The sequence below is a fragment of the Nomascus leucogenys genome, chromosome 7b, assembly GCF_006542625.1.
Source record: "Nomascus leucogenys isolate Asia chromosome 7b, Asia_NLE_v1, whole genome shotgun sequence".
Lineage (NCBI taxonomy): Eukaryota > Metazoa > Chordata > Mammalia > Primates > Hylobatidae > Nomascus > Nomascus leucogenys.
This window is the reverse complement of record NC_044387.1, coordinates 92,145,853-92,168,583: the sequence shown is the minus strand read 5'-3', so window position 1 is coordinate 92,168,583 and position 22,731 is coordinate 92,145,853. Positions and strand designations below refer to the sequence as shown.

At 35.6% G+C, this 22,731-nt stretch overlaps 2 protein-coding genes across 2 annotated transcripts in view; one reads left to right on the top strand and one right to left on the bottom strand.

The window, feature by feature from the left end:
- GALNTL6 (polypeptide N-acetylgalactosaminyltransferase like 6) overlaps positions 1 to 20,753 on the bottom strand; it is a 1,250,255-nt gene extending 1,229,502 nt beyond the window's left edge. Inside the window, exons 1-2 of the mRNA XM_003257974.4 lie at positions 20,168 to 20,753; positions 19,441 to 19,747 (exon numbers count right to left, since the gene is read on the bottom strand). Of these exons, the coding sequence (XP_003258022.2) occupies positions 19,441 to 19,578 (138 nt within the window). The 5' untranslated portion in view covers positions 19,579 to 19,747; positions 20,168 to 20,753. The remainder of the gene's footprint in view (positions 1 to 19,440; positions 19,748 to 20,167) is intronic.
- Positions 20,556 to 22,017, top strand: LOC115836064. The gene has a single exon (XM_030816329.1). It carries the CDS (start codon positions 20,965 to 20,967, stop codon positions 21,454 to 21,456), a length of 492 nt encoding a protein of 163 aa, XP_030672189.1. The 5' UTR covers positions 20,556 to 20,964; the 3' UTR covers positions 21,457 to 22,017.
- The last annotated feature ends 714 nt before the right edge of the window (positions 22,018 to 22,731 follow it).

Below are 22,731 nucleotides of genomic sequence, written 5' to 3'. Positions count from 1 at the left end.
AATTGAAAATACTTAGAATTATATAATTTCCTGAAATATAAGCACTAATGTTTTACACTATAGCATCTGCTTACAAACAGGTTTCCAAATGTTATCCCAAAGCCGGGAAACAAATATGAGGACTTGGCTTTAAAAAATGTTTATTTAATAAATAAGTGAAATCTTTTTTTTTTATTTTTCAAAGAAAGAAGTCTCTCATTTTGTGACAAAAAACATGAAAACATCTACGCAAACTGTTATAAAAAGGAGATCATGTTGCATATTTTGCTCCATATTTTCAAACAGTGGTTGAAATGATTTTGCTAGAGCAGTGTGTTTAAAGAAGATGAAGATAATTATGGGTTGGAAAAATGTAGCAATTTGATAGGAAAAATAAAATATATATATAAGCATGTTCTAAAATAATTCCCCTATTTGAATATATTTCTTTTAAAAGGCTGGACCAAAAGTTTACTCCATAGCTCAAAGTCTATGCTAATATAAACCCATACACCAAGGCTAATTTAACAATAGAGATTAACATTATATTATAATTTAGACAATACTCTAAGCAACCAGAAGAGCAGAAGAATGGAAATAAAATTTCTTTTTACCATAGTTTAAAAACAAATTTTACATAACATTCAAAATGTGACTATGAGCCTGGACCATAAAAACTCAAAAAAATGCAGAATCTACTACTAGAAAAGAAAATGACTGAAATGTCATAATAATTAAGATTTTAGCCAGGTATTTTGGTTTTTAATGAGAGAATAAGATCATTTTTCCTCTATTTTGTTTTTAATATTAGCATCTTCAAAAACTTCTGGCTAAACATAATGTGTGCTCAACAAATTAAAATTGGAATAATATACTTAAAAACCAAGAATGCATTCACAGATACCATTTGTTGTCAGCAATAATATTTATAATAAAATATAAATTTATAAAAATATTAAACACCAGTCAATAGCAATTCATTGAGCATCCCTTGTCCATTATGATAAGCAATTTATACTTTACTTCACATCCATAAAAAAGAAAGCTGCTTTTAACACTATACCCTAGATATCATATATAATTTTGTCCATTTACATACTTTTAATATTGCTTAGTACAGCACTAATCAAGCCACAGATGAAATAGGCCTTAGGGTAGAATCATCAAAATCAGGTTTTGACCATTCCATGATATTTTATATTGATTAAAATGAGCATTTAAGGCTGCTTAAAAATGGAAAAATTGTTCACAAATCTCTAACTTCCAGGATGTATAATCAAATGAGGTAATATAAACATTTTGCTCTGATGATGGAAGGACTTAGAAGCTTATTGAATGTTTATGTTTGTCTAGAAATACACAGTTGGCAGCATATAATGCTTACCACCAGCTAGTCTAGACCTACTTACCTTTTATCCTTTAACTTTATGACTCTTTTGCTTGGGCTCATAATTAATAAAAATCAATCTTATTAATGAATCTTAAGTGATGATTTTGTTAGTCATGGCTCAATACTTTGTACTTAATCAAATAAAACCAATAAACCAGGGAATAATATGATGTTTGATAAAATGAGAAATGATAATTTTATTTCATTTTATATTCTTATTTTTTATTCTATACTTTTTTTGCAATGCATTCACATGCCTATTGATCTTGACAATGGAACAAACTATATAAGTAGATATAGAAATATTATCTATCTCCCTATCTATCTATCTATCTATCTGTCTATCTATCTATCATCTACTGATCTATCTACCTCCCTATCTATCTATTCAATGTCACTAGTGCTGGAAGAAAAATACTATCCAAAACTTGCCATAAATAAGACAATAAAAAGTAGATGTGAAAACAAGAACATATTAAATAAATTGATTCATGAGATAAATAATTGTAAATAGGAATATCCTGCCCAATTTAAAGTTTGAGATACAAAAAAATTAAAAGACTGAAAACATATATAGATCAGATTACTATTTTATATTTATAATAATAACAGCAAATATTGGTGGCAAATATTTGATTGTTTTACCTGAATGATAATATTTTAAAAAAAATTATTTAAAAAAATTTCATTAGAATCTTTATATTTCATCAGTAAAATGAAAATGAAAACCAATTTCCATGGAAAATATCATAGGGAATTGGCAGTTGCGTATAACTACATAAACTATAATAAATTTATCAATTATCCAGATCAAAGATATTACCATAAGACAAGGACAGATGTGTCTCAAATAAGTAGAAATATGTAACTGGATATACTTACAGGAACAACATACAATCATATAAAGTATTAAAAATAAAAAATACTTTTGTGTCTAAAACAGGGTAGTTACTTAAAAGTGTGTCCACATATTTTCTTATAATATTAAAATGATACCCATGGACATATTTTTGTTAGGTAACACCACTTAGAAAGTTATGTTTTAGCATACAAATATTATGACACAAAACAATGTGCAATGACATGTATAATTTTTGTTTAATTATATCTGTAAATGATATTTTTATTAATGAATGCCTTTGAGCTGGTAACATTAAGGAAAAAGACCCAATTTAAACAACTCCCTCTAATATTTCTGTACATCTTTTTCTATTTGAATATAGCCAATAAACCTTCTTTTATTGAAAACCATTTTCATACAATATTGAAATGAACACAAAAGCAAGTGAAATGAAAGAAGGTCAAAGCTAGGTAAAAAGTAGATAGGAATGTCAGAATGAAAAGTTTAAAAATTCAAAGTTGACCATAGTGCTAGTACAAACAAGAGGAGATATAATTAATGTGCTTGATGTAATTTAGCATTATGAGAAAAGTTGTAGAATCATTTCATCAAACACAATGTTATTTAATTATCAGAACAGTAAGACATTTTTCCCCAAGACACTGCATTTAATATGTCTCTACCAAATAAAGCTTGTCATATCTATTCTAGCTCCTATAAATTTTCCTAATCTCTTTCACATGTTTTACCCTTGAATTTTCTCCCTTTCTCTCCTTGCTTCTACATTTCTGCTACGTGACTGCTAATTAAAATGAACCTAACTCAAGGTAGATTTCCTTGAAAAGAGGGGGGGTTGTTCAAAGGAGGACTTGTGCTGGAGAATCAAACTAATAGAAGTCTTAAGGTCTGAAGCATTCAAATTAAAATAAGCCCCTTGAAATATATCAGTCTGTATTCCCAAAATTACTTCTTTTAATGAAGTGTGCTGCTTCATGGTCACTTGTATTGTGTATTAATGAACTCAGTCAACTACATGCTTTTTTTTAAAGATTAGTAAAGTTTTCAAAATAAGCTTTTTCCTAAATTGCCATGCTAGTTATTTAAATGTAAACACACATTGTGCCTACACATTTTATAGTAAATGTTATACAACAGAAATTGCATAATTGAAGAAAGAGCAAATTCAATGGTTATATTTTGTTATTTACATTATCATTGGCTTGTTTGGATGTGACTGTCTTCTTTTTAATAAAGTTATTTAAATAATCCATATCTTCTATAGCATAGTCAGAGGTCAATATGTCTGATGAAATCTTACAATGTTCAGTATCAAGATCAGTCAAGTCTTGACATAATAGCATATTTAGGATAAGGTTGACAGAACAAAAATATGCAAATGGAACATTAATTCGTGAGTATGACAACTGTTTACTTTCTTATATTCATATTTGTTTGGCAGTACCTATATGATATTTATACATATTTGGATTGTGTATACTCTTATTTTTTGTATACATATAGCTCAACTCAAATAAATTCAATATGTAAAAGACAACTTTTTGACACTTAATTATTTCAAGTAATACTTATCAAGTACCTAATTTGTGGTCAGATAATGCTAGGCACTCTAAGTAAAAAGAGGAGAAAAGATAGACAATTCCTGACTGTATGAGCTTCCTGGGATGACTGTGGCCAATCACCACAAACTAGGCAGCTTAAAACTACAACAGTTTACTCTTCCATAGTTCAGGAGATCAGAAATCTGAAATCAAGGTGTTGGCAGGGATGCACTGCCTCTGGAAGTTCTATTAGAGAATCCATCCTTGCCTCTTCCAGCTCTGGTGGTTGTTGGCATTTCGTGAGTTCTTTGGCTTGTGGCCACATCACTCTATTTCTGCCTCTGTCTGCACATTGCCTTCTCCTTGGTATCTGTCTGACTTACCGCGGCATCATTGTAATCTCTGCCTCTGTCTTCATATCTCATCTACGTATTCTGTCTGTGTCTTTTAATCTGTCCATCAAATTCCCCAGTGTGTCTTTTATAAGAAAACTTGTGATTGAATTTAGGGCCCATAATTTAGGGCAGATAATCTAGAATGACCTCTGCATTTTAAGATCTTCAAATTAACTACATTTGCAATAACCATTTTTCCAAATAAGATAATACTCACAGGTTTCAGGGATTAGTACATGAGCATATCTTCTTAGGTGCCACCATTCTACCCACTAGTATGTTTAAGAAACTTACTGATTAATAGAGAATACACTACCTAAAGAGGTAGTTGATATTCAGACTAATAAGTACCATTATAAGGGCAGAAAAAGAAGATCTAACATCAAACTGTTGTATCTAATGCAAACATAGGAGATTAGGAAAGTTTCCCAGAGACCACTTGACGAAAAGTAGAAATTAACCAGGCAAACCTGCAGAGAAAATATGTTCAAATTCCAGGGGAAAAAGTATGATACTCCCAGGAAACTAAAAAAGCTCAAAATGGTTGAGGCTTAGGGAGTCTTGGCAGTGAAATAGTGATCAATCGGATGTGGGTGCATATCAGGAAGACTCAGGGTAAGCTGTATCAAAGAAACCAAGCTTTTATCTGAAGGTGTAAGAGTACAATAAAGAGATTTAAGAATGGAGTAGCCTGCTCAGTTAAGCACCTTGGATAAACAGCTCTGGCTGCTGTGAGGGTGAACTTGAGAGCAAGCTGGAGGCAGAGTATACTTCTGAGGGTGTCTCACAGAAATCCCAACTAGGACACTCGCAAGGGGTATAAAGAGATGTGGATGAATTCAAGACAGACATTGTAGGAAGCACTGCTAGTACAGTTGACCATTGAAAAATGCTGGGGCTAGGGATATTGACCTCTTGTGCACTCAAAAATCTGCATATAACTTTCAACTTAACTACTAATAGCCTACTTTTGACCAGTGGCTTTACCAATAAACAGTCAATTAATGCATATTTTGCATGTTATGTGCATTATATACTCTATTACAATAAAGTAAGCTAGAGAAAAAAAATGTTATTAAGAAAGTCATGAGGGGGTGGGCATGGTGGTTCAGACCTGTAATTCCAGCATTTTGAGAGGCCCAGGCAGAAGGATCACTTGTGGTCAGGAGTTCAAGACAAGCCTGATCTCGAACAACTAGAACATAGTGAAACCCTGTCTCAACTAAAAATACAAAGATTAGCCAGGCCCAGTAGCATGTGCCAGTAGTCCCAGCTACTTGGGAGGCTGAGGCTGGAGAATTGTTTGAACTTCGGAGGCAGAAGAAGTTGCAGTAAGCAGAGATTGAGCCACTGCACTCCAGCCTGGGCGATGGAGGGAGACTCCATCTAACAAACAAACAAACAAACAAAAAAGGCATAAGGAAGAGAAAAGACATGTAGCATACTGTATTGTGTTTATCAATACCATAAGTTTATTTCATTTGTTTATAAGATGAATTGTCTGAAGTGGCAGGCAACTGCAGCTGTGAACTTCCATCTATGGTACATATCAAACAATTCTACTTTGTCTTGTAATGTCATGACTGTTCTCTGCTTCTTGGGCGTACTTCCAGCATCACTAGTGGTAATTTGGGTCCCATGGTGCTACTCAAGGTTATGGTTTTACACTAAGCATGACCAGAAATATGAGAGAATTGTGACATCATGTTTTACTGAGACAGCAATTTACTAGACAGATGAACTGCTCACTTCTCCAAGTGATTAGCATCACACAGTGTTTTAGGCAGATGCTCGTGATACTTGAACTCACTGTAATAGCACAAGGAGTGGCTATGAAATTACTGCAGTAGTACAGTATGTATTACAGTTAATTTCATGCAATTATAATCCAATACTGCATCTTTATATTTGTTTACATTTCTTTTGATTGTGAATGGTGCCAGGTATGATCTGTAAGTGTATTATAACTTGTGATAATCTTTTTACTTTTTATAATAGATTTTTGTGTATTTTTATGGTAGCACATAAAATGGACTAGTACCTACATATATTTTATGCATTCGTAACATAACTTTTTTTTATATTACTAGACAACATGGTTTGTCTGTAAGCTTTTTTCAAATTTTCTGAAAATCTCCAAAAAAATTCCAATGTATTTATTGAAAAAAATCCACAAATAAGTGTACCTATGCAGTTCAAACCTATGTTTAAGGGTCAACTATACTTAGCATTCAATTGAATCTGAGAGTAAAGATAATGAAGGTACCAAAGCCAGTGATCACCCTTCAGCTTGAACGCTGGAATAGTAGCCAGGTTACTTCCTTTAGATAAGATAAGATAAGATACAGAGAAGGAGGAAAGGTATAGAGAATGAAAGGAATTTAATTTCAGACTTCTAAAATTTAAAATATCTGTTTCTAGATTTTAGCTTCATATGTGGTTCATATTGTAAGGAGGGAAATTTGGATTAGAGAAAATAATCTGGAAGTCAACAACCTAAATTTGATAACTGAAATGCTGAAGCCTTGTGAGTGATGCTCCCAGGGAGAGTGCAGAACAAGAAGTAATTGTACAAACACCTGTGAAATTACATAATTCAAACTTAAAGTTGTTGGAACTTTAAATTTTCTGAGCCTTGAGAAGAGCAGAGCTATGCGCCCTGAGTCACAGAGCATGCAGTTGCAGCTTCTACCTTTTTCCTGTAAATAATCAAGACCAAACAGTGGCAGCCGTAAGATCCCCTTAGATCATTGCCTCTATTCACAGAGTAATAAAGTAATCTTCCTTGTAATGTAGCAGTCTGTAATCAAATAGCTGTGGCATATGCACTAGTCTTGCATGGCAAATGTAACCCTGTTGGAACTTTTTTTATCTCTGCCTATATAAAGTGTAACCTTAACTTCTCCACTTTGGAACACTGATCCCATTCATTTGGAGTCCATGTTTCCAGGTGGCTGTTCTCAAGTTTTGCATTTGAATAAACTCTATACTTAATAGTTTCTGAATCTCATTTTTTAAGGTTGACACTCCCGATGAGCATATTTTTAGGAAAAGAACACAAGTAGGAGTCTGTAAAGGACACTGGGAAATGTACGTGAGTATGGGTGTTGGTTGGGAATGGCAGTGAAGACAGAAGAATTAAAATAGGGGTGTGCGCCGAGAAGCCTGAATTACCAGCACACACCACTCAATGTTTTCCTGTGCCACTCTCTTTTCTGTTTTCCAAAAGCTGCTTTTTCCAACCCCTTCTCCCTTCAAATCTCCTACCTCGCCACCTCTTCTCAGATGAAGACTGTTTTCAGTAGGAGTGTTAAGCTAATTTCTAACAAGTAATACGGCTAATGATATGCGGCTTTGAAACAACTAACTAGAGATTGCTGATGATATTGGCGAAAGGGGTTAATGCAGATTAGCAGGAGCCAGATTCAGCCTGAGGTGGGTAGAAATGGAAAGTCCGGAATGGCCCCCCTACCCCCTCCCAATAGTGGGAGAAACCTCAGCATGTTTAAATATTATTGTGAGGGATGTTTTGAGAGGAAAAGGCTGAAAATAAATGAATGAGAAGAAAAACAAAATATGTGGACGTTCCTAAAGAAAGTTGTGATTCATAGTCTGGATAGAGGTTCCATATTTATCTTACAGCTAGAGATGTTTTTCCATAGTAACAGGAGGCAAGTAGAGAATTGGGAAAACACCCATGAAAATGGCAGTGCTTTCTGGTTTTATGACATGAGTCGTGGTTCTCCCCAAATGAAAATCCTATACTCACAGTGAAGCATGAAGGAAGGCTACCTGCTAAGCATAATAAAAGAGGCGGTGGCACGGGAGATTTGAAGAGAGAAAGAAGATTGGAAAAAGCAGTTTCCGAAAACAAGGAAGAGAGCTGAATAGGAAAATGTGGAATGATTCTTTTCAGGTAGTTTATGTTTCACTGTACCAGTTCATACTCTTAACTTGTGAAAGATTGTTTCTGTTAAGGTGACACAACTAAGCTATATTTACTTTCTGATTGCGTAGTTTGGAATAAACTGACAGGTCCCAGCATTACAGACAAACCAATGACAACAAAGAGCAACAGCAGAAGCCTTGAGCTAAAAAATATTTCTCACATCACACACATCGTAATAGTTGGAAATACGGTTATGTTCAACAGAATGTTTTTTATGATGCAAAAGATTCGAGTTTTTGAAGAGTCTCGTCTTTCATCTATTCATCGGGCTAATAATTGATCAAATCAGTCCCTATGTGAAACTTGTCTTTAAAGGAAAAGGAGGAAAAGAGAAGGCTCTAAGAAGTCGGGAAGAGGAGAGAAGAGGTGTACAGTGATAGACTTGCTTGTATTTCTGCACTTTCCTTGAACTCTATCTATTGGTTTCCCTGATGCTTATTTTCCTTTCTGTATTTCATATATTAGAATTCAAGATCTTTGTCGTGGAATGCCAAGGATCTTCCAAAAAAATGTAATTTCCTTTGGCTTGTGAAAGAAAAGTTAAAAATTTCTACGTAATTAAGAGGGGGGACAATTCCATTACATAGTTGCTAATCTGACACCGTTCTGCTAGGCTATCTAAAAAATGGTAAAATTCACTCGGCTAGGGAACAGAAGCATTTTTATCTTCCCCCATCACTTAATTTCACACAGCTTTCCAGTCCCCTGTCTTTCCGGCCAGCTGGTTTCTTGGAAGCACTAGAAGAGGGCGTGAGAAAGCACTTCCTTCATCAAGTTACTCAACTATGGTCTCTAGCCGCATTATTCTTGATTTTTCCACTTCTACCCGACTGTTGGATGCAACCAGAACAACAACGTTAAAACTCAAGTTAGATGAAATAATAAAGTATTCAGCCCTAAAGACATTCTTCGATAATTGTCTTTGGCAACTAGACTGATTTAATGACACAATTTAAAAGATTGTTTTTTCCATGAGGGCAGAATACATGTTCAGAAATTAACACCATGTAGTGAGAACAGAACTAAAAATATGAGGGGAAAGGTCATCAAAATAGCATTCGTTGCTGATTGCATATTCTGGGAAGAGCTACATTCTCTGTTGAAATCTAGTTTGTTTCTGACATGTGGGACCACATGAGACCTTGGTTCAAGTTACAAAAACTTTTAAAACAAGTGCCATATTATTTTCTGTATGGGCTACTCAAGAATTTAAAAAGTGAAAGAAGAAGTTAAACATGATTCAAACACTTTTGAAAACTACTTTAAAATGCAAAAATATCAAGAGGCATTGATGGATCTAGAAACAAAAAATAAAAATAAAAATGCAAAAATGTATCCAAAAAGGGAATCGTATTCATGATGGTTCATGAAAGAAAGTGTGTGGGAACATGTTTTTTCTCTTTTTCCAATCTTAACTCTCTAGAATTCTAACAAGTAATAATAGGAACATGCTTTTTCTCTTTTTCCCATCTTAATTTTCTAGAATTCTAACGAGAAATAATAGATAACATTTTAAATTGCTTATCATGTACAATCCAGTTTTCTAAGCATTTTATGCAGATTAGCTTATTAAAGCCTTACACCAACTAAATCCATTAGACACTCTTTTTATACTCTTTTTAGAAATGAGAAATCTAAGACACAGGGAAGATAAGTAACTTGTCCAAGGTCTTTGAGTAGTTAAATAATGGAACTGGAACTAACACCAGAGAGTCCGGAGCTACTGTCCATGCCCTTCCCCACTGTGCATATTGACTTTCATAGTTAAATTATTATATCATTTCTTGTGTTGCAATCACCTAGGATATTTCCAATGTAGTTGTAATATATGGTGAACTTTATGTAATCTCAATAGTTGATATTGATAGAAAAATTCCTGTACTACCTTGACAAGTTTTTTTTTAATCTCTTTGCATTTGTAATATAAGATAGTAATATTATATATATATATATATATATATATATATATATATAATGGATTTGTGTTGAGGACTTAAGAGCAGTTTAATACAGTGTCAGAGAAATGTTAGAAGCTCAATAAATGTGACCTTAAAGTTTATTAATACATGGACTTTTATTTTTACTTTTATTGTGGTTTTATTATAATCACTTTATCCTTTTATTATTAATATATTATCTTAATATTTTTGGCAACTGAATATTAGTTGCAATAAGTACCACCACCCACCCATCTATCCCCACTTACTATACTATGCTTAAGTACACTCTTGCTTATTTGTTTGTTTCCTTCACTCTGTGTATCTGGTCATCATCAGCATTTATGTTGACAGGTAGCTAGGTTACTTATTGACGAGGTGGCTGTATGGTTTCCTGACATCTCCTTTCAGTATTATAGTCTTCAATCTTTTTCATAAGATTATATAAACTATAATAAATATCTGATTACCCATCTATCATCTTTCTAGCTAAGACATCTATTATATATATATATGTGTGTGTATATATATATATACATATATATATATATTCACAGTTTATAGACTATTTCAGAAATTTTTAATTACCTCTCTAAAGTAGTAAGATATTTGCATGGGAAAAAAATCTCAGACATCTCTGCCAGGAGAAACATTCAAACTATTAAAAGCACAGACTCTAAATTTACCTTTTAGATAATAACCACTGCTGCTTCTCTCTTTGCTTTATTTCATTTGACTACCTCCATCCTCCTTGGGACTGTCCCCTCAATCTCTCAGGGCATCAGCCTTCTTCTGACTTGTATCTTACCAACTAGGGTCCCACATCCAGCCATTCATATCAATGCTGACCTCACCAGTATCCGTTATCCATCTTAAAAATATAAGATATTTTAGTTAAATATTTAGTCTTACCATGTAATCTAGCATAATTTTGTTTAAATTTCTACAATTGTGTGTAACTATAATCAAGAGAATACCAGGAACGAATTATCAAGCCTAATGACCTTTTGAAACCCTTAAACAATGTGGCTGTTAACATTGCCAATTAGTTTCTTTTTCTATAAATTCAGAGCTCATGGACTCAAATTCTGTCTTTGTGCCTTCTTTACTTGTGAATTCGGTTATACAGAAGAACCTGTCAATGAATTTGGTGGACGATTAAATCCTAAAGATACAGAGGACTTAGAGTGGGACCACATACAAACATCACATAATAACTTACATCTTTTTTACCTCTTCTAAACTCTAAATTATTTGAGCATGTATTTATTGTAAAGCCATGTAATCCAGCCTTATGTTAAAGTGTATATATGCCTTTTTAACTAATAGATTCTAAGTTAATTGAAAACAGATTTATGGTTTCATTGCTTATTTCCCTCAGGGTCTATCCCAGTATGGTGCCTATATTACATATCCAAAAAATATGGTATCAACAATAAAAGAAAAATTGATAGTGGTAGACTTTATGTATTTTATTATATCTTTTTTAGGTGTACACAATATTTAAGGTTATTTACTACCTTCAATGGATGTTCTAAAAAGTCCAGAAAGTATAGATTGCTATTTGTAAAGCTTCCCTCATTATTTACCATGTACCAAGCAATTTAAACATACAATCCAATTATTTCTCCTAGCTACCCTATTATGAGGTAATTTTTGTGTTTCCATGTGTGGAACTGAGGTTTAAAGATGTTAAGTAGCATGCCCACAGTTACATACTTCTGTAAGGGATGAGGCCCACATACGAACTTGAAGTATCTGAACTCCCCTTTTCTTAATGCCAACCCTGTGTAATTTTTATAAGAACGGCCACAATGCAATATGTTTTATCTGTCCCCTAATTCTACTGAAAAAAAATGCTAACTCCATAAAGTAGCTCAATGATTTTGAGAGTTTTTATTCTACTTTTTAACTTTTTCTTTCCTTAATAATCCAGCTAAACTCATGACCAAGATTTAAACAGCAACAACAAAAGTAGTTCTCAGTTTCTTGCCTGTAATTAGTAAGAAGAAAAAAAAATGCTTATATTGACTCACGGACTTTATTTTTATAGGAAATGACAGTAGTCACTACAAAGAAATATTGCCTCTCTTTTTTCTTTTTTTTTTTATTAAAAGCTTCAACTTTTGGATAGTTTTCAATACAATACATCAAGAACTAATTTTAGTAATTTTTGTAATAAACAATAATTAAAAAATTTTAAATTATCAACTTATCCTTCAGTATGAAATCCAAAATGTTAAGAAAAATGCCCTTTTAGTTTCTAAGACTCTATTGGCTTATTCAACAGCCCTCCCTACTAGATTCAACACACCAGTGACATTGCTCTACTGTGCTGTCTTCACAATGCCTCTAAAAGAGAAGCCATCTGTAAATATTTATTAAACAAACACTAATTACCTTGGTAAAGGCAATGATTGCTTATAAACACTTGGGTGTAATAACTATATATATATATCCGTTAAGCCTTGTTATATGCTGTTAAAGATGCTAAGCGTTTAATCCTCATTATAACACTACAAAAAAGGTATTATCACCTGCATTTTACTAATTAAGAAGACTGATCTAGGGAAGATCCATAAGTTCTTAAATGTCACAACATACTAAGCCAGAATTTTTAAGCCTAAATACTTTGATTCTAGAGACTACACTCTGACCTACTAAAAAAGAACAACACCCAGTACTACAGAAATTCTGGTATTTCTCCTTAAGTTAAGTTCAATTGGATTTTCCAGCTGGGGAGACATGTCAGAAATAAGGGCAAAGAGCTGGGAGTGGGGGCTCATGCTTGCAATCCCAGCACTTTGGGATGCTGAAGTGGGGGGATCTCTTGACACTAGGAGTTGAGACCAGCCTGGGTAACATAGTGAGACCTTGTCTCTACAAAAAAATTTTTTTTAAAGTTATCCAGGTATCATGGCGCCTGTGTAGTCCCAGCTACTTGGAAGGCTGAGACAGGAGGACTGCTTGAGCCCAGGAGAGTGAGGCTGCAGCAAGCTACAGTTGCACCACTGCACTCTAGCTGGGGTGACAGAGTAAGACCTTGTCTTGGGGAAAAATAAATAAATACATGAGGGAAAAGGAAAGGCCACCTCACTAAAACTTGGGTGGCATACCTAACAATTTGGTCATTTTTAATATGATGAAAACATTCAAAATTATTATAATTTTCTCTGGATTTCTAGATTTCAAGTATCGAAATCATAGTCCATGAATATTTGGATACTTGAAATAATTCAAAATTAGCCTTCTTAGCCCTTATTGAGAAACCACCAGTCCTTAAGACAGGTGGTAGCTACTATCATGCTCTATAAGAAGCACAATTGTGTTAATTATATTACATTATAACAGTGACTCTCCTATTTACAATCTGTGCCATACTAACAGGCTAATTCCTCATTGTGAGTTTCACACTTGCTGAGTAGATGTAAGCACTTCTAGAGATGGATGCATTTTCTTTATCTTTCTGCACACTTTTCTACAATAATTCATTTCAATGGTGCTTCAAATTCTCCTACCTACCTATTGCAGATTCAAAGCAATGGAAAAAACAACAAGTCACAGAAGTTAAAAATACTGCAGAAAACAAAACAGTTGGGTGGATTTAATTTTTCTTTATAAGTGAAACTAGGTATATGGGTATAGGTACCTGTGTATGTCTGTTGCTAAATGAATTAATAAAATGAATGCATTTAATTTGAAAGTACCAATAATTCAGTTCACATCTTTTTGTCCTACCACACTGGAAGCAACAACCTTGGTGGAAACATTGATGTGCTTTACCTTGAATTCATCATTAACCCTAAATATACCTTTATTTGTTCACCCTCTTTCTGATGCCATTTTGCTTGTTAAGCAGTGACAGACATCAACATGTTAGTGAAGAAAGTTAGAGGTCATGATGCCTTGAAGTTTTGTGAATGCTTGTCCTTCTTTACAACCTTTAAATGAACCCTATATAGATATATTTTACGTGTCTAAATACATATTTCCATAGCACACAGGTTTTTTATTTGTTGTTTTTTTTGTTGTCCATTCAAACATTACAATTACATTTTGAGATAATTTAGAAATCATTAGCTGTACAGTGAGGTGATAAGGAGAGCAAGTTTAGGACAGTGTGTCTTTACTGTCATCTTCAGAACCTTCCATTTCTTTGCACACTTGCACCTTTGTTTAATAACAGTAATTTTGTAAACATATGCAAATATGAGCAAAAGAAAAGAACATGGTCTCCTTAGATGGTTTTAAAGATCTGAAGTTTCCAGAGCTAAAACTCTTCCCCATAAGCAAGCCAATCAAGGGAGAAATGGGAATGCACGATGCACGAAACATATCTAAGTTTGATTCTATATTCCACTTACATCTTCTGATGCCTTCTCGTGATTTTAAGTTTTATCTCCACCTGTAATGTTATTGTTGATGTCCCTCAGTTGTCTTTCATTTGTATAAAAATGTTGCAAGGAGAGACATGGCTGCAAACTTTCTAAGGGTTGTCGTGGCTCCTCCTGACAAACAGAAAAATTCAATCCTTTCTTCTACACCACTTAAATCACTCAACCTTTCTCACCCTTTTCCTATATATTCCAACTTGATTTGGCTCCTTTTATAGGAAAAACTTATAGGAAGCTAATTGATTCAGCACAGCTTGTCCAACTCAGAAATGAATAGAGGGGAAAAATTCTCTTTTTTTTTTTAACCAGATTGTGAACAGAAGACTGTGTTTTACACTCTGTCTCCCATGGGGCAATGTGATGAACTAATCATGTAGTGATCTACCAGGTCACAGCAAATAATTAAGATACTTGTTACAGTGTTCCGTGTGGTGCCACCCTGTAGTGATTCTGAATGGATTTTCCATAAATTCCAGAAAAGGTCCTTTAAAACCCTAATTTAAAATCTCCATCTTAGCTAATTAAGAACACTGTGGCTCAAACTAATGTGTCATTTCACATCTAGTGTATTGATAACGTGCCATCCTGAGTGTAGGTGTAAATTCTTCCTCCTGTCCTTAGCTCTTCTAAATTCTAAGGTATTTGCTAAAAAAGGAACACAGACATATTTTTCAGCTTTAGTGATCAGCATGTTAAAAAATGCATAAGACAGTTTGCATACATTGGGTACCAATTATCTGATATTTTCATATTTTCATGTTATAAAACAAATTTTAAAAGCCACTGGAAAAAATATTATTGTTCAAAAAGAAGGCTCCCCCTGCAGTGTAGGGCTGATTAACATTAGATGAATTAGACAAAGATGCTAAGGTATCCTTTTCAGAATTTTTTTTTAATGGAGGTAAAGTCACATATCTGTCAAGCACAGTTTACAAGTGAATCTGACAGAAACAATGCATTACCTCACAATATTTTCCATATATAAGGTGTGATCTCTCAGGACTTTATTCATCTCGTTCTGTGACACGCACAAATAGCCCTACTTTAAAAACAGAAATTCTGAAATTCAAATAAATAATAAGGTTCCATAATTTCAAAGAGACATAGAGGACCTAGGCTTTTTTTTTTTTTAATGTGGTAGAAAATCTAGGACAATATAAGCTTCTAAAATCATTCTGAACAGTTCTGAGAAAGTCTGTTTTAAAATTCTAAGATTTTGGCCCTCATTTTTATTTAAAAAAACTGCAAGATCCTCTTCATATTCTAAATACTCTTCAATTATTTCTGTAATTAATATTATTTCCAAGTTACTTGCTAAACTACTATTACAGTTACTTTTTTTGGAATTTGGGGTTTTAAAAATGTATTTAGGAAAAGAAAGTATTTGGTGCTAGATTTTTTTTCACATATTCTTGAATAAGTGATTAAGAAAAGAGAAATACAGTAAGACTGGATATAGTAGTTTTGTTCTAAAATATAGCATTATTCTAGGTATCATCCTAATTCACAGCTTATGACCTAAATATGTAAGTGGTATTTAATTCAAATACAGCTGAAACAAGAGAAGAGGAACATTTCAAATGTTTAAACAGAAAAATGAAGCTAAGAATTACGGCACAATGATTATATAGCAATCATTCTCAGCTAAATATATTATCAGTAGATTCTTTTAATATATATATATATTTCTGAATGACATAAAGGAGATACTTATATCCTCCCAATAACAAAAAAAGACAAAATTAAGTCAATTGAAAATAACACATCACAATTATAATAATGTAACATCTAAATAAAAATTTAAAAATACTTTATAATTTTTATAAAATCTTAAAATCTCAAAAACTTCATATTTATTTCAGTAACTTGATTTCAATTTTGCAGATCCCAAACCATAAAAAGCTTTTAATTGTATTGTGTTATTAAAACTATTATATCGATCCTCTTTGGTTTTCTGAGAGCAAAGGAAAAAGAAAAACTTTGAAATAAATAACTTGGTAATTTTCACATCTTTGTTTCATTTTCTGCAACATAGATGCAGAAAATTTTAAAATATTAGAAAATTATCTTAAATATTATTTTTAAATGAAGGTCTAGAAAATACAAACAATTAATGTGTAATCAGACAGTAGATTAGAGAAAAAATGTGTTAAATACTAAACATTGTGAAAATTAATCCACATGGTTCCCATCAGTGTTTCCTGTTTCACTTCCCTTTATTTTATTTACTTCAGATTGCAGAATTAGTACAATTTATACTCAATACTAGATAGAAAAATTATTAGTGATATGATCTGCTAAAATATAAATAATGCATATTTTAAAAGTATTAGCCATTTCATAACTTTGAATTTCCATAAATTATATTATTTCCCTGTAACCTTTTCTAATAATGAAACTATTTAAAACAGTGCAAGCTTTTCAGCTCTTATGACCACTACCACATGATACTTAGAACTAGAACCCTTGGCTGTTTTACACATCAGTACTGTAAAAATAGTTCACTCGTTTGGGCACGTGACTTGTTTGACTAGCCTCAGTACTTATTGCTGTCAGTGCTTCAGTCTGCACATTATCTTCATCCTCAGCATTTTGCAACTTGGGGAGAAATATAGTAATAAATGGGTTCTGGAGAACATTTAGCAATTAACCATGAAAATGTCCTTTAAAAATTAATTGCTAAATTGAAATAACATATTACCCAGTAGCCAAATTATGTTTCAATTTGAAACCTATGTGTTTAGCCACCTTGCTAACATTGCAATATATATATACATTAGCCAAATATTACATCACAATATTAAGCATGTTTCAAAAGTTGCTTTTTATTTGTTCCAATATAAATATTAATGACTTGACTCTTACTTACCCAAAACTTGCTTATTGAGGACAACATATCCTAATTTTCCTTCTAATTATAATAAATAATAGAATAAAACCAATGAAAATGAACTGTTTCTATTTTACAATGAATTATATCTTTCATTAAGTAATCAATTTCTACCTTTTAAATTTTATTTTTTAATCTATAAAAAGTATCAGTTTTAAAACCATTATTTAGATAATATTAAAGTAGATGCTTGACATTCATTTTAGGGCTTATTTTCTTCCCCACTTGGTTTCAACGCCTTTACATAGAGTTATTAAACTGGAATGTCTTACAATATCCATCAATCTCAGTTATTTATTCTACAGTATACGAAACTTCTCTTGCCACCCCATGTCTTTTATACCCATTAATTTATTACCTGAAGTTAAGTATCATTTGCACTACAGAAGAACCAGAAATAAGGAAACAGTCTTAATTATGATAATGACAGATCAGAAAGTTAAACTGTCACAGTTTTTTTTTATGCTATTAGACAAATAATTTTCTCATTAAGGGTCAAAATTAATAGAGCCAATGTGAAAGTTTTAAGAATCTCACTAATAAAATTAATTAGTGCTTTATGTTAGTTATACCAGCAAATACTTCAGATGGTTATTGTTAATTGAATTAGCAAATTTCAAGAAAAAATAATTTTGCCTTTCCTGTTTCACCAACATGGAGTGGAGATTTTACATAATAGCATATTGACTACTAAAGTTATTAAAATCCTGTTTTACATCAAGGGTTGAATGATCTAAATAAGAACAAAAAAAGTTTCACATCCAAAGTGTCCATCTTCTTTTTTTCACTGGAATGACAAAACAGAATATACTTCAAACCAAAGTTGAATTCCTATTAGAAAGGATAATAAATATTAACAACCAAATGAAAATATGTCAACATTTTTCCTCAAAATAACAATCCACTAAAAATCCATGGACAACTCATTCTCTTTAAAGTTTAGAGACTGGTAATGACTTCTTGTCATAATGAAGAAGCAGATTACCTCTTTATATTTCACAACTAACCACTGTGCAAAAAGAAAATTAAACTTCATTAAGTATAAGAGCAAATATGTAATGGCCATTACTATATATTGCTGTTTTCCAGGAATGGACTACTTCAACATTTTCTATGTGTGGAAGGTACAGAGTGTTCATGGGTGATGACCCTTGAAATTAAGAATATTAATATTCCAAGGTGATGCACAGGACTAACTGAAGAAGTGGTTTACCAATATCACGAAGAAGACTGCATTCTGTGGTTAAAAGTTTAATTACGGATGCTATTTTATTTATTAACAAACAAGGAATTCGACAACACTGATTTTCATCAACATTTTGGGAAGTCTATTTTGCATTATTGTTCACTAGGGAACACAGTTATTTTGGTCCATGTTAAGTCATGAGGTATATACATACTAATGAGTTACATATTAAGTAGAAAGAAAACATATTATACTACATATCTTTAGTATGGGTGTTTCCAATATGATAGCAAGCTGTTAGCAACATATTGTTATCAAGCGACTGTGAAACGGAATCAACATCCTTAATAACTCTGCCTGTGTGCCCCATGGCAGCACCTTAGCAACAGGGGAGACGAAAGAGAGACTTTAAGTTTCGACAGGGTAAAACGCTGTTGCTAAGCAAAATTTACAACCAAAATACTGAAAACCATAGCTTGATTTTTAAAGAACCACTTCACAATCTTAATGATTTAGTTGGCCCAATTCACCTGAACATAGACATGCATGCCAAATGGAAAGCAAAAACCTATCCTTGTCATTAAACTTGCACCAAACCCACTCCCACCTCCATAGCTAAACAGTTACTTTTCATCCACCTCAAGTCAAAATTAACCTAAGACCAATGGTGAAAGATTTTCTTCTCTTCTTCTTGACCTCTCTTATCCTTCTTTACTAGTTGTACATGTCACGATGTTACTGGCTGCAATCTTAAAACAGCTACTTGCTTAAACCCCAAAGTCTCTAGAGTCTTGTAATAATCAGCTCTGTCAAGACTTGGGGGAAAACCCAAGGCGATCCCACACCGGCTTTCTCCAGTCCCCGCGCGAGGATCACTGCCTTACCAATCCTTCTGTGATCTTTCTCTGGGTGGCACTTACCTGCTGCTCCCCGGGCTCCGCTGACTTCACCAGGTGTTTATCCTTGTACAGAGACCAGAGACCAATGTTAGGCAGGAAAATTAAAGCCACCGTGAATAACAAAGTCATCTGCAGAAATCTCTTCTGTTTCCTCTTCATTGCAAATGGTAACAGAGAAGAAAAGTTAAAGGAGACGGCTCCCTGACTGCTTCTTGTGTTTAATGTCAAATTCCTTTCCTCTCCCCTGCGAAGCACCAGAAACTGAGAAGCTACAAACTTTTGTTGCGTGCTCAGCACCAATCTGCAGGATTCAGAGCGAGTTGGCCATCTGCAGAACAAACGCACAGTTACTTTCCCCCCAGAAAACTATGACGAAGGCATTATCTATTGGCTTAGAAATAAATGACTTGACTGAGGAAATCATTAAGCCCATTGACCTCTATTAATATAAAGCAACAGAGTAAATATGGTCGTTTCATTGACTAAAGGTAAGTTATAAAAAAGTCAACAGCCTGCTAGATACTTAGGTAAATGGGAGTTTTTGTTGCTGTTGTTGTTGTTCGCCCCCACCCCCTTAGTGTGGGAGGGCTGGGTCGGGGTGGAGCGGGTTAGGAGAGAGAACTGAGAGAAACTGGCTCAACCCCTTCAAGTGTCAGGAAGAAAAGTGTCCGCTTTTGACATTGGAACAGCGTCACCTTCCTCGTCTTCCCTGAACATCTTTTCCTGTGCTCCCCTTGGGATAACCCACCTGAACTCAAGTTCAACTCCCTCCGGAGCCGCTTGCCGGCGGGCTCTACCGGGATCCAGGGACTTGGGATCCGGGCAGAACCCCGGTTCGGATGGAGGTCCACGAACTCCTGGACCCTCGCGCGCTGTCTACACGCTCCTCTGCAGGCAGCGGCTGGGAGCCCCGGGAACCTGGTGGAAAGGAGGCTGCAGATGTCAGCGGAGTCCAGCCAGGAAGTGGTGGCGCCGCGACGTCCCTTCCTCGCGCGGTCCTCGGAATGCGATCCTCTGAGAAGTGAGCGCTCTGCCCATCAATCTCGTCCCTTCCCCCGGTGACGCTCTCACGCTCCGCTGTTCATGTTGCCATTCTTTTCCGGCAACTGAACGAACCCACAGGACCATCACGAGCACCTAAAGGGCAATATTTTTTAATCTCCTCTTCTCGTAAAGGGGATGGAGGCGGAGAAACCGAAGTCTGTGCTGGGCTCGGAAGCGGACGAGGGCGCTGCGAGGAGGAGCGGAAGGCGGAGATGCGCCGCGGCTGCACTCGTCCGCCCGCGCCCCACTCCCCGGCGCCTGCCTTCCGCGGAGACGTCGCTGGTGTCTGCCACGTGCGGGAGCCCGGAGCCCAGGAGGGGAGGGCGGGCCGCCTGGCGGGGGTGGGCAATGCCGCCCGGCCTCCAGACGCTATATAAACAGACCCGGACGCGAGGCAGCGGCGGAGGGCGAGCGTGACGCTGGAGGAGTGGGAGCTCCCAGCCTGCGCGGGTCCTCTCTCTCCCTGACAGGGCTTTTCCGGGTAATCTGGGACCGACAGGGATGCCAGCACCCCGTCATCTCACCCAAAGGGCGCCAGGCCAGAGATTCCAGGGGAAAAGTCGCCGGCTGCAGGCGGGTGTCCCAGGAATTCTTCCATGGTGCAGGCGGGAGCGCGGCGAGCCGGGGCGCGGCGGCTGCGGGAGGTGGAGGCGACCCCGGACTGGGCCGGTCCTGGAGAGAGGGGATCCCCCCAGGCCGCGCGTCCCGCCGTTCAGGCAGGTAGGGGGTGGGGAAGGAGGAGGAAGAGGATCCCGAAGCAAGACAGAGCTGAGGCTCAGAGCTCTCAGGCAGCAGCCTCTGGAGGACACCGTGGAGACCCAAGGCGGCTTTATTTGGGTCTGCAAACACCCGGGGCCCCGGTTAAGATTTGGCAGTGCCAACCCGCTCCTCCCCCGCCTTGCACGACCGCACTCCGCGCGCCTTGTCACTGCGAGGGCTACCTGTCCTCGCACACTCCTCCGCGATGGCCAGAAAACGTGGGGCTCGAGATAAAGACTCTGGCAGATGGTACTCCTCCCTCCGCCTAACGTATCAATGCACCAACGCCCCTGACCGCACACGCAGGAACCTGTGGCAGCCTCGCCAATGGACAGCGTGCCCAGCACCGTGCGCTGGGCACTCTTGGATCTGGAGCTCACAACTCCGGAAGGAATGGGGACTTAGATGAGGTGACAGACATGCATGCAATGCAGGCTGAATCCGCCTGTCTAGAGCCAAAAAGAAACGCCATAGTCACCTCTTTGTTACAACCTGGATATGATGCCCACATGCCTGGGGTAGACATGCTTGGGATAGATAAGCCTGTGGACTTCAGACGGTATTTTATCTTTCCCTTCTTTCTTCTTTCTCGTCCTCATCTCTGTCCCTCCCTCCTTTTCTTCTCGTCCTATCTCTTCCTCCCTTTCTACTCTCTCACTCTAGTGTCTCACTTGAGAAAGACCTAGATTTGAGTGGGAAGAGTTATGCCTTAAATTGTGCGCATTATAAATTCAAAATGTACTTGAAGAATATAGATCGACTGTATGATTGCATGAATAAAGCGCTATGCTGTAATATTTGTTTTTGTGAATCACTTGAATTTTAAAATAGTATAAAAATGTATTTAATAAATGTTGTTGAATGTGTCCTTTACATAAAGACCAATTACCTTTAAATTTTATATAAATGCAAGTTAATCTAGAGTGCAAGGGACTTAATTCCTCACCCTCACCCCCACACATACACTATGCCTTTTGTAGTCTGCATTATTTTCTAACCTTTTTCTCTCTAAGGAAGTGTGCAGTTTTGAAACACAGAAATGTGAATTCTGGTAAGCAACATAGCAGGGAGAGGTTTCCTGGGAATATTGTCAGGTGCTCAAGGAAACAAATTTGGAGAATCATTTAATTATATTGGATATATTTTTAAGTCCTGATACAATTATTAATTTTCAGAGTAAAATAACTTAAAAGTGCACTTGGAATTAAAAAAATAAAATCTCTCACATTTTAAACAATACCTGTTTTTTAATACCTTAAAAAATAGTCTTGGATCAGGAGTGGACATACTAGCATTCTATTTGTTGAATCCAGGGTGTTGAGTTGAAACATGCTTCATTGTTGTTAAACTAGTAAGTGGTCTTGCATACAGCACCCATTCAGAGAAAATCGTTAATTACAGTAAGTGGACATAATCACTATTACTTCCCCAATCAAGTACATGCAGAATACATGGTAGAAACTTAAAGGAGAAAATTACTATGTTTACTTCTGTTTTACAGCATAGTTC

Bases quoted from the DNA above. Each gene is read 5' to 3' on its own strand.
- LOC115836064 (XM_030816329.1), top strand. From the start codon at position 20,965: ATGCCAGCACCCCGTCATCTCACCCAAAGGGCGCCAGGCCAGAGATTC.